This window comes from Chrysochloris asiatica, unplaced genomic scaffold (genome assembly GCF_000296735.1).
Source record: "Chrysochloris asiatica unplaced genomic scaffold, ChrAsi1.0 scaffold00144, whole genome shotgun sequence".
Taxonomy (NCBI): Eukaryota; Metazoa; Chordata; class Mammalia; order Afrosoricida; family Chrysochloridae; genus Chrysochloris; species Chrysochloris asiatica.
In genome coordinates, this window is record NW_006408662.1 from 4,385,829 (window position 1) to 4,398,446 (window position 12,618).

At 40.4% G+C, this 12,618-nt stretch overlaps 1 protein-coding gene across 1 annotated transcript in view; it reads left to right on the top strand.

The window, feature by feature from the left end:
- The window catches only part of GMDS (GDP-mannose 4,6-dehydratase), an 809,379-nt gene that overhangs the window by 360,573 nt on the left and 436,188 nt on the right, over positions 1-12,618 (top strand). Inside the window, exon 7 of the mRNA XM_006870563.1 lies at positions 6,908-7,035. Coding sequence (XP_006870625.1) covers positions 6,908-7,035 — 128 coding nt within the window. The remainder of the gene's footprint in view (positions 1-6,907; positions 7,036-12,618) is intronic.

The window sequence follows — 12,618 nt, forward strand, 5'->3', positions numbered from 1 at the left end:
CCCTTTGAAAATTCCTGTTCAGCTCTTTGACTTCCTCCTTTCTTCTAGTTACTTTAGCATCGCTGTGCTAGAGAGAAAGTTTTAGTCTCTTCTGACACCCATGTTGGTCTTTTCTTTCTTTCCTGTCTTTTTAATGATCGTTTGCTTTCTTCCTGTATGATGTTCTTAATGTTAACCCATAGCTCTTCTGGCCTTCAGTCATTAGTATGTAATGCATCATATCTGTTTTTGCGATGGTCTCTAAATTCATGTGGGGTATGGTCAAGGTTATATTTTGGTTCTTGTGGACTTGTTCTCAACTGCCTCAGCTTCAACCTGAACTTGCAGATGAGCAATTAGTGCTTGACCCCAGGCCTTGATTTAACTGATGATATCAAGCTTTTCCACTGTTCTTTCCCACAGATGTAGTCAATTTGATTCCTGTATATTCCATCTGGTGAGGTCCATGTGGATAATTGCCTTTTGTGTTGTTTAAAAAAGGCATTTCCAGTGAATAAGTCTTAATGCTCCAAACATACTATCAGGAGGGAACAGTTCCTGGGAAGGGCTTCATGCTTGATCAAGTGGAGGGTCAATGAAAAAGAGGGAGACTCCCAATGAGATGGCTTTGCACCATGGTGGCAGTAGCAATGGGCTCAGGCTTAGCAGCAATTCTGAGCAGGGTGCTGGGTCCGATGGTGTTTCCTTCCGCAGTCCACAGGGTAGCTCACTGTGGTCAGAAACGACCCCATGGCACCTAGCCACAAGAACAACAACACTGCTTGAGTAGGGTGGAGGTCAAGGGGCAAAGTGGCTGCACCAGAGAGAGAGAGAGAGAGAGAGATCCCTGTGAGCATGGCTGAGAAGAACATTTCTGATTTTAAATTGTAACTGGTGAGCTTCCTTAAGGAATCCCATAATCTTGAGTCCAGTCTATAAATTCTGGGATGATCACACCTAGCTGGGAAGTAGAGAGTGCCGTGGGAGGGAAGGTTGGTGTCTGAATTAGTAAGGAAGGTGGGAGGCCTGTTTGGCCTCTTCCTCTTTGGAATCAGCCTTGAACTTACATTGAGCTTGATTCTCCTTCCTCTTGAAGTCAAAGGCCAAATGCAGGCTCCCTGCCATTTTAAAAACTGCATTATGGATAGAGTAAACACCAATGCTCGTAGGAGATTACTTTATATTGATACAGTGTTTATACAGAGATATAGTATCTTGTTTTATCTTGGCCCTGTGTGATATGATGTGGATTGGTGCTGTTTGTTAAGTGCGGTCTAGTCAGTTCTGACTTATAGAGATCCTGTATAGAGTTTCCAAGGAGCGGCTAGTGAGTTTGAACTGCCAACCTTATGGTTCAAACTGACCTTGTGGTCCAGTGCTTTATCCCACGGCACCACATCAGGATTCAAATGTGGATTATTATCTCATTTTATTGTAAAACAGCTATGAGTTCACACACTTGCTTTTGATAATAACACTGATAAAAATGACAAAATTATGTATATATATAAAAAAAAGTAATAAACACCATATTAGCCTGGGTGCCAATATTCCATTTAAAGAAGAGGCTCTTTGCCTGTTTCTAGGTTCCCGAGACGGTGCACTACTTCCAACCTAACCCAGAGTCCACCGTAAGTCATGCCCACCTGAGATCTTCAATCTGATGGCCAACTTTTCCCGTCATCTAGAGATTTCACTTTATTTCTGGCAGACTCAGCTCTGAATTTAAAAAAATAACAATAATTATTTGACCCAGCGTATTCTGTTTTCCTAACCTGGCAGTTTTTCTTTTCTGCCATGTTCTGGGGCAGAAGATCTGTTCTTTTCGTTTTGACATCTCTAGCAAAGCTGAGGACCTCAGCCTTAGGGCTAACATTTTGACTAAACTCTGTGTAATTGATCCATTTCTTATGGCTTTGCATCGACATTCTTGTCTTCTTCGGTTTAATGCCTCCACACTGAACAAGTAACCTAAAGTAAATTAGGACCTGTCTGTTAGTGCTTCCTATGTGGGAAGCCTCATGCTTGCATTTGACTGGAGCTGTTTGGTTAAGTCTCTTCTCAATCGCTGGAGCCTTGATCATGCTGTAGGATGAGTACTTGACTGCTAACCACAAAGTCTGCAGTTCAAACCTCAAAGCCGGGAGAAAGATGAGCCTTTTTGCTCCCATCAAGACTTACAGCCTACGAAACCCTCTACAGAGTCACTAACCGACTCAGTGGCAGCGAGCTTTTCATTCTCAATCTCACACTTTCAAATCAGGGAAGCAAGAGGATGTAGTCATTAAAAAACTGTTAAAAAAATCAATCTTTTCATTGAGGGTTATTTATAGATATCTCCAACGTTTTAAAAGAATAATAGCTAGCATTGATTGAACACTTGCTAACCATTTTCTGATTATTCTCACGTAAACATTAAATCTATGTAGTTGTTGTTGTTGTTAAGTGCCATACAGTGGGTTCCAACTCCTAGCAACCCTGAATAGAGTTTCCAAGAAGAGGCTATGTGGCAAGTACTTTTATTATCTTTATTTTACAAACAAGGATATGGATAACATGCATTCCAAACATTTTTGTAGTGACTCATGCCCTAAAATGGTAATTCATCTGCACAAGTGTGCCATCTACTTAATCCCTACTGCCATCAAAAATGTCAATTACAATTCATAATGTCCCACTTTGTTTTTTGACTCATAGTGACTTTGTATAGGGTTTCCTAGGAGCAGCTGGTAGATTTGAACCGCTGACTTAGCGGTCCAGTGCTTATTCTGGTAAAACTGTTCTGTTTCTGAGACTGTAAATCTTTATAGGAGCAGATAGCCTCATTTTTCTTCTGTGGAGAGGAGGTGGCACAGAACCACAAACTTTCAGTTAGCAGCACAACAACCATTAATATGTCTAGGAGTCCTGGCATGGCGCTGTGGGTTAATGCGCTGGACTGCAAAGCCAGTTGAACCTCAAGGTCAGAGTTTCAAGCTCACCAGCTGCTCCTTGGAAACCTGTACAAGGCCACTATGGGTCAGAACTAACTCGATGGCACATAATGACAACAACGACAAATAGTTACAGAGGGGACTGTTATGTGGTTTGTAGAAGATAAAAATTGCCAGTAATCTCACAAAGCTAACTTTTTATTTCTTGGGCCTTTTTTAAATGAGAATCTTCTAGTTAAGGCTCTTAGAATTTGAGTATGTAATAATTAAAACAGTCTTTGGGACCCATCATCCACATAGGTTGTGATTTACTACCATTTAAATAAATGAATTCAAGGTGAGATGCTCACCTTTGCACTGTGGGTTTATCAAAAGAGGGACAATCTCAGTCCAGACTTGGCTGCTTGCCTCCAGTGTGAGTAGCTACTCAGGGTCTCTCTTTGTCTGTCTGTCTTCACCTGCATGTGAAGGTCTCAGCTTGCACGTTCTGTGATTTTATATAGTTCTCTCCTAAAACAAACACTTTTGTGTGGTTAGGAGTAAAAATGAAGAGAGCAAATAAATACTGGAAACTCTTTGTAAGCCTCTCTAAGAATTGACGAGTGAAACATATTGTTGCAAAGATAACATTTGAAATTAACAATTTGGAAATGAAATTAAGAAAATAATTCCATTTAAAATAGCATCGAAGAGAATAAAATACTTAGGAACAAATTTAGCAAAAATAGCATAAAGCATATACTTTGAAAACTACAAAACATTGTTGGGGAAAAAATGGTAAAGACACACATTGTTGTTGTGTGCCTTTGAGTCAGTTCCTATCCCTAGCAATCCTGCATAGGGTTTCCTAGGAGCTACTGATGAGCTTGAACCGCTGACCTTGTGTTCAAGCCAACTTTGCAGTACAGCGTGTTAACCCACAGCACACACCACGACTCCTAAAGACACACATTAAGGGAAACGATATCCTAGGTTTATTCTCAGCAGACTCAATATTGTTAGGATGACAGTATTTCCCAAACTGATGTACCATTCAGATTTCTTTGTGGAAATTAACAAGTGGGTCCTAAAATCCATGTGGGAATTTAAAGGACTCGTGTTAGCTAAAATCACTTTTTAAAAGAACCAAGTTGGAAGACTCATGCATTCCAATTTAAAAGCTTGCTACAAACCTCTAGTAATCAACACTGTAATAATGGCTCAGGATAGACACATACCAGTGGAATAGATTTGAGAATTCAGAAATAAACAATCATATTTACTATTAATTGATTTTCTTCAAAGATGCAAAGATAAATCAACGGGGAAAAAAAAAAAGAATCTTTTAGAGAAATAGGCCTAAGACAGCTAGCTACCCACAATTAAATGGGCAATGTTGTACTCCTTCCTCACAGCATATACAAAGATTACCTAAAAAAGGAATGATGCACTCAAAGGTACAAAATAATCCGTGAAACTCTTATAAGAAAATAATAGAAATAAATCTTTGTGACCTTGAGTTAGCAGAATCTTGAATATAACTCCAAAAGCACAGGCTACAGAAGAAAGATTAGGTAAACTGGAGATCATCAGAATTACAGAGAATTGTGCTGCCGCGGATCCTGTTGAGAAAGGGAAAGTAGACTCCAAATAAGAGGAGAAAATATTCGCAAACCATTTCTCTGCTAAGAGACTCACATCTACAACGGCTAAAGAACTCTTGCAACCAAACGATGAAATGGCAAATGTTGTTGTTGTTAGGTGCCATTGACTATGTTCCGACTCATAGCTATCCTGTCTGTATAGGGTTTCTGAGGAATGCTCTGAAGAGTAGCTGGTGGGTTTGGACCCCTAACCATACAGTTAGCAGTACATCACTATAGCACCACACCAGGACTCCTTATATGCACTTTGTTGTTGTTAAGTGTTATTGAGTCAGTTCCAACCCATAGCAACCCTGTATAGGGTTTCCAAGGAGCAGCTGGGGAGCTTGAACTGCCAACCTTGCAGTTCAAATAGCTTTCCAGTCTGGCACATTAACACACAGCCCCACACCAGGACTCTACTAGGAAACCAAAATATTTACGTGATTCATTTTATTGCTGTATTTGCTTAACTGCAATGGTCTGGAACCAAATTTTCAAGGAGTCCTGGTGTGGCACTGTGGGTTAATGTGCCAGACTGCAAAGCTGTTTGAACTGCAAGGTTGGTGGTTCAAGCCACCAGCTGCTCCTTGGAAACTCAATACAGGGACCGACTCAACAGCACTTCACAACAACAACTAAGCTATATCTGTATATTTGGGGTAATAGTCTAGTCTTAACGTTAAAATACAGAGCCACCTCCGGAAACCTAAGAGTAATTATACATTTAAATTTCATTTTTACAGGCCAATGAGGAACACAAGATATAGGATTGTTAATTTGTAATAAAGAAGTCCAGTGACTCAGTGAGTTAAGCAGTGGGCTGCTAACACAAAGTGAATTGTTGAAACTCACCAGCCTTTCCGAGGGGGAAAATAGGGCCATCCGTTTCCTTAAAGATTAACAGTCCCAGAAACTGTAAGGAGCTGTTCCACTGTGTCCTCCTGTAGGATCACTAGGAGTGCCTAACAACCCAACAGCGGGCTAATCGATTTACAAAGACTGTGGATGATAAAGATTTCATTTTGAAAGACTTGTTTTTCACTAAGACCTGTATGATTTATAAACTGCTGTGGAAAGTCTACATTTTGACTTTCTTAATGCGCTCTATGAAACTGTTGAGGACAAATGGAAATTTTTGATTTTCATGGTGGTCCCATTGTATTTTGTAATGGCGTGGCATTGGGTAGATGCATACACCAAGTCTGGATGGTGAGTGAATCAGGTATGGGTTTGAACCTGCTCTAGGTCCTAGTCTTGCCAAAATTTAGAAAACCTGTTTACTAAAAATTCCCCTTATTCTTGTGCCAGTTTCTCTAGAAACCCAAAGCTTTCATCATAGTGTTCACCTCCGTGTTTCATCTGCGAAAGAACAAAGCTCAAGTTATTGGAATGTATTAAGTTGTTATAGAAGGTGTATCTATTCTGTATGACTGGTTTTACTGACTAGATCCAATGTGTCTTATTACCTTGAGCGTTTGGCATCAAATGGTGTTCTCTGACAACCTTACCTACATGCCGAGCCTCGAATAAAATCAGCTCTGAAGTGCCTTTTCATTTGGTCTCTAATCTTCATGCTTTTTTTTTTTTTTTTTAAGATAAAAGTTTTCATTGAAGACTACTTTTTAAAACACTACTTTTTAAAATTTATGGTACCTTAATCCAATCATTTGAAAATATTTATGCACTCTCCAGTTTCTGTAGATAACACTTAAGTGACATTGGAAGGGGGTATTGAAGTAGAACAGAGGAACATTTAAGTCAGAACTGTATTATAATTTATAATTTGATGGTTATGCAGTTTTCCAAAGAAGAGTGATCATCACTTATTTTGTTAAGAGAAAGGTAGCTAGTTACATTTTGTACATTGTGTAACTAGTTACATTTTGTGAATTAAGTTATTTTCCTTTCCCTTAGACCTAAAAATACAAAAACATTTATTAGCAGGAATATATGATATTTGTGTTCTTACCCTTACATGATCCCCCAAAAAAGAAAAAAAAAATCAGGGTGGTCTTCGAAGTCTGCCTTCCATTTTCCCTTCTGAATTTTCTGTTTAAAAGCTGACATTCCAATAGCTTTTCTTTGGCCTAATGCCTAGGTTGCATATTGAGACAGCAAATTAGGAATGTTAAGACGTCCCCCAAAGAAAAATGTTTGTTATGAAAGTAGAGCTGATATGACATTTAGAATTAGAGTTTCTTAACTTGTCTAAATGACATTTAATGGTCTTGTCCTTTTTCTTTTCTTTATTCTAAAGGGGGGAAAAAAAAAAAACAAAGGATATGCCCAGAGGCTGAGGTTAGGTTGGTTCTCCAAATTGTTAAATGTCAAATGTGCTCTACTGGTAATTTATCTTTTGTCTCTTTTTAGGAGCTAATTTTGTGACTCGAAAAATTAGCCGGTCAGTAGCTAAGATTCACCTTGGACAACTGGAATGCTTCAGTTTGGGGAATCTGGATGCCCAGCGAGATTGGGGCCATGCGAGGGACTACGTCAAGGTAGGAATGAACTCATTACAGTCCTAAAATACCATACGGGTTTGTGTTGTAAATGCCAGGCTTCTGGTGGAAAATCATGATTTCTGGGCATGACTTATAGGAATTTTCTAAAGTAGATTTGTTTTAAGCTTTGGTAGTTTAAGAGTCCACATAACATGGATATAATCAATGCTGTTTGAATGAGAATTTGCGAAAATGAAAAAAAAAATTCACAAATAGTCTCTTAAACATTTAAGATGAAGGTATGGGTCACTGATTTGGATAACAGATGGTCAGGTAGGTAGGGCAACTTCTGAATGATATGCTTCTGGTCTTCATGGGACTTGTGAACCCTCCCCACAGCATCGCGCCTTTTCCCTGCCCAACGTGCATCTAACTCACTTTGGAAACAATTTTTTGTAAAGGTTCTAGTTCTCAGATCTTCAGGATATACTACATAATTCTATATTTTCTATTTGTATGACCTGAGGCCAAGAGATTTGCACTATTCTACGGAACCTCTCTAAGGGTAAGGATCTTAATCGAATGGTTTATTGCTGCTGCTATTCAGAGTCTCATGATCATACCAATCTTCTTTTGTTTTGTTTTGCTTTATTGTGAATTATGTGATAGTTTACATGGGAGAACATTACTTTTACATTCATCCTATAGTATAGCTCTGCTATTCTCTGCTATTAGAGAAGTATGAGTATTCCAGAACACTTAATTGTACTTCTGAGAAATCTGTACCTAGACCAAGAAGCAGTTGTTCGAACAGAACATGGGAACACTGAATGCTTTAAAATTGGGAAAGGTGTGCGACAGGGTTGTGTTTTTTCACCATGCTTATTCAACCTGTATGCTGAGCAAATAATACGAAAAGCTGGGTTCTATGAAGAAAAACGTGGCATCAGGATTGGAGGAAGACTCATTAACAACCTGCGATATGCAGATGATACAATCTTGCTTGCTGAAAGTGAAGAGGACTTGAAACATTTACTTATGAAAATCAAAGAGCACAGCCTTTGATATGGATTACATCTCAAAGTCAAGAAAACAAAAATCCTCACCACTGGACCAATAAACAACATTCTTATCAATGGAGAAAAGATTGAAGTTGTCAAGGACTTCATTCTTCTTGGATCAACTATCAACACTCGCGGAAGCAGCAGTCAAGAGATCAGACAACGTATTGCATTGGGCAATACTTTTTAAAGTATTGAAGAGCAGCGATGTCAGCTTGAGGACTAAGGTGCACCTGACCCAGGCCATGGTGTTTTCAATAGCCTCGTATGGATGCGAAAGATGGACAGTGACTAAGGAAGATCGTAGAAGAATTGATGCCTTTGAGTTGTGGTGTTGGAGGAGAATACTGAAAGTGCCATGGACTGCCAAAAGAACCAATAGATCTGTTTTGGAAGAAGTGCAGCCAGAGTGCTCCTTGGAGGCCAGGATGGCTAAACTTCGTCTCTTATACTTTGGACATATTGTCCAGAGGAAACAGTCTCTGGAGAAGGATGTCATGCTGGGTAAGGTGGAGGGTCAGAGAAAAAGAGGAAGACCCCCAACGAGAAGGATTGGCCAGGTGGCATCATTGATGGACTCAAGTGTGGCAGCGGTAGTGAGGTTGGCCCAGGATCAGACTTGTTTTGTTCTGCTGTGCATGGGGTCACTATGAGTGGGTTCCGACTCGATGGCACCTGACAACAACATCGTATATCATTTCATTGTCATGGTTACATTCCCCTCCATGTATCATCAACCAAGTAGAAGGTATACCCTGCAAGCCTGCCACCTGGTTGTCAGCACACAGCCCCTCTCCGTCTCTGGGTCTAGAGTCCCCAGCCACTCCATCTCTCCACGTCATTGTCTCTGCCTCCATCTCTGGCATCACTGTTTCTCTGAGTAGGGTCCCGTACTCTGTTCTTCTCCCTTGTTGGTCCCAGAGACCACAGCTCCTGAACTGCAAAGTCAATCACTCCCCTCTTTTTGCTACAAAATGTCTACCTTTACATTTCCAACCCTCACAGTCAGTCCTGATAACAATTACTCACTATTGTATCACAAGAGCTCCTTTCATCAACCCCGCCCAGACAGATTGGATACTACTCAGTGGAGATTCTACTTTCTTCTGCTGGATCTAGGCTTCCTCTTGAAAGCTTGTAAGCCAGTCACTTCTTGCCTTTGTAGCCCCCTATTTTGGGTAGCCAATGTCCAAGGTGCCCATTCCTGTCCACCCTGTGTATGGAGGGGGTGGGGATGATCCTCACTAGTAAAGATTTGTTCCCTCTTTTGAGCTACTGCATCCATAGGTGTAGGTCAAGCTCATCAAATTGTATTAGATTACTCTTTTTTTCCTCTTCTTTCTTCTTCTAGTTGAGATCTGATCATCCAGCCATTGAAACCAGATCAAATGGGTATTATCTGCAAGTGTGGGTGTTCTTGTGCATATACCCTCTCTTCTTATCTGCTGGACACTTCACTCTCCACTGTAGTCCTCTGTGGCTATGTCACTGACTCTGGGCCCAGGAGTCCCCAGATCTTGCTACACTGCTGGCCAACCAGGTCTCCATCCAGGTTCACAGGAGTGTATTAGATCATTTAAATATGTTCGTCTAATCTATAATTAGGAGTCCTCCTGTGGCTCTGTGGGTTAATGCGCCAGAGTGCAAAGCCATTTGAACTACAAGGTCAGTGGTTCAAGCTCACCAGTCGCTCCTTGGAAACCCTACACAGGGTCGCTATGGGTTGGAACTGATTTGACGGCACTCAACAACAACAACAATCTATCATTAAGGACCCCTAGTGGCATATGTGGCGCTGTGGGTTAATGTGCTGGAATGCAAAGTTGCTTTAAACTGCAAGGTTGATGGTTCAAGCTCACCAGCTGCTCCTCAGAAACCCTACTCAAGGTTGCTACAGGTCTGAACCCACTCAGTGGCAAGTAACAACAACAACAAAATAGAACAGTGGAGTCATCGTGTGGCGCTGCGGGGTAATGCATTGGACTTCATGGTCAGTGTGAACTGCAGGGTCGCTATGAGTCAGAACTGACTCAACGACACTTCGTAACAACATCAATGGCACAGGGGTTAAGCCCTCAGTTGTTGTTTCGAAGCCACCAGCTGCTCCTAGGGAGAAAGATGTGACAAGCTATTTCTGTAAAACTGTACTGTAGCCTTGCAGATCCTACAGGATGGATACCCTCTCTCCTCCTAGGTGGTGCTGACTCAAAACTGACCTGACCTATAGTTACAATGAATTGTTTTATAGCTGTTGTCCTTAGACCTATACTAAGCGTATTACACCCAAAGGTACAAAGGGCCACACTTTTAGAACTTAAAGAAAGTAGGAGACTAGAGATGCTTACAGGAACAAGTCCAAATTGTTTTCTTGCCTCTATGTGCTTGCTGTTGTTACTGTTATGTGGCGTGAAGTCGGTTCCGACTCCTAGCGACCCTGTAAAGGGTTTCTGAGGCTGCAAATCTTTACGGGAGCAGAAAGCCTCATCTTTCTCCCGTGGAACAGCTGGTAGTTTCGAACTGCCGACCTTGAGGTTAGCAGCCCAATTCGTAACCACTACGCTATGTGCTTACCTACCTTAAAATATGAGCCAAATTTTATAAAAATACATCTATTGACAATGTTATGATTTGGGGATATAGCCTTCATCTGCATATACTGTAGCTACAATGAAAGATATTCCTCTTCATCTTGTTCCCCAAATTAAGGAGCCCAAATAGATTCAAATTTTATTTTATTTTAATTTTTATAGTTGCGCAAAAGAGAAGTTTGTATATGAAATTTCGATGAAAACTCAGAGATGAAGTAGATTTTAATAGTGAGAGAATCGGTGTTTCCCAGTTTTAACAGTGCTTTTTATATTTGGGCCTTTTTGATTCTGCTTCTTATATTTTCCATAATTTGAAATGAACACGTCTAAGGTTTTACATGTTCATCAGGGAAAAAAATAATAAATGATTTTTTTTTTTTAATGGATCAAAAAAACATTCAGCAAAATGAGACAGCTGAATAAATACTTAAGTGATGAGCCAAACTTTTGTCAGCTCATGGGATCTGGAGAAGGCCCTGTTAGCATCTTACACCCAGTGTCAGTGTTCGTACTGCTTCTGGGTGCAGTTTGGTGCAAAGATTGCAAAAGGACCTTCCCAGTGAAGTCATGTCTAAGATTGCTTGGCAAGATGGAGTCAGTGCAGCAGGCCCAGGAGCCAAAATAGCCACGTAAGAGTTAAGATGCCCCAGCCTTTCATTATGAATGTGAAATCTTCAGACTCCACAAGAGTGTTGCACATATACGCAGTTAAGTCATTGAAACTGGCACTCAAGACCCAATTTGTTCCACAATCCAAGTGGGTTTTGAGTATGAAGTGTTCCCCTGGGGTTCTCACAGGAACGCATGCTGATGATGTTAAGACTCGTTTTGTAGTTTTCGCTTATGTGTTCTAAAAGGTCTGTCTCCTTTTCTTCATCTCTAGAAAGGTACTTGTCAACCATTTTGCCAACTCAGATTTCAGAGTTTGCTACTTTCAATTTTCAAAAGTCCTACTAATTCCTTGCCTTTCTAAGTGTATTGAAATGAGCTTACTTCAGAGCTTTATGACTGGAAATGAACTTGCTAAAATTAAAATCAACAAGCACAAGAATGACAGAAGAAGCATTGTTTGTTGAAAGTGTACTTGGCATCTCAATACTGTAGTCTACTTTTGAGGTCACAGCAAGCATGCGCTGGCATCCCATTTGCACACCCTTCAGTGATACAGCCTTCACTTCCACACAGCAATATTGTATCTATAAGTCTTTAGAGTAAGTAGCTTATGCGTTTTTTCTTTGAGATTATTTTTCGTGATGGAGATCATCTTTTTCCTCACAGTAGAAAGTAGCTGTGTCAGAAGTTTGTTTGTTCCTTGCCTTAAAGGAGTTCCTGTATCTCCACTTACCTATCTGTGACAAGGACATAATAACAACCTGTGCAAAGTGCACATGCGATTAGAATCTACCTCTGTCCTGTAAACACTGCAACAATTTACACCAAGTCATTTCCTGCTGCTGACGCCAGGTTCCTTCACATCCATTACTACTGCTTAGATTAAAAAAAACACATTACTGAAAGGGGCTAGAGGTATTTCATTTGGGTTTGATGTTTGATAATTCAATTTGAGATCAAGAAAGAATACAATACTCTTGTTTAATTACATTGTATTTCCCAACAAACAAGCTATGTGGAATTACATTTTTGCAACATTTGATTGTGAACATTTTAAACATAGAAGAGTTGAATGAATTTTATAGTGAACAAACATATGCCCACACCAAGACCGTAGTTCACATCTACTGTTATTATATGTTGAGAGAAGAGATTACTCTAGTGCTAAGGGCTCACAGTGTAAATCTGCAGCTTACACAAACACACGTTATCGCAAAGTATCTGCATTCCTTAGTGGATATACAGGTGGTCAGCATTTCAAACTTCCAAAATGTGTTCGTCTTCTTAAATCTGCCCTTCTGTACCTGCCCTTCTACAACCCGTTCCCACGGCTGCCTCCCTTCACACTTTAAGGCGAGAGCAAAGCCTGCTGGTGATAC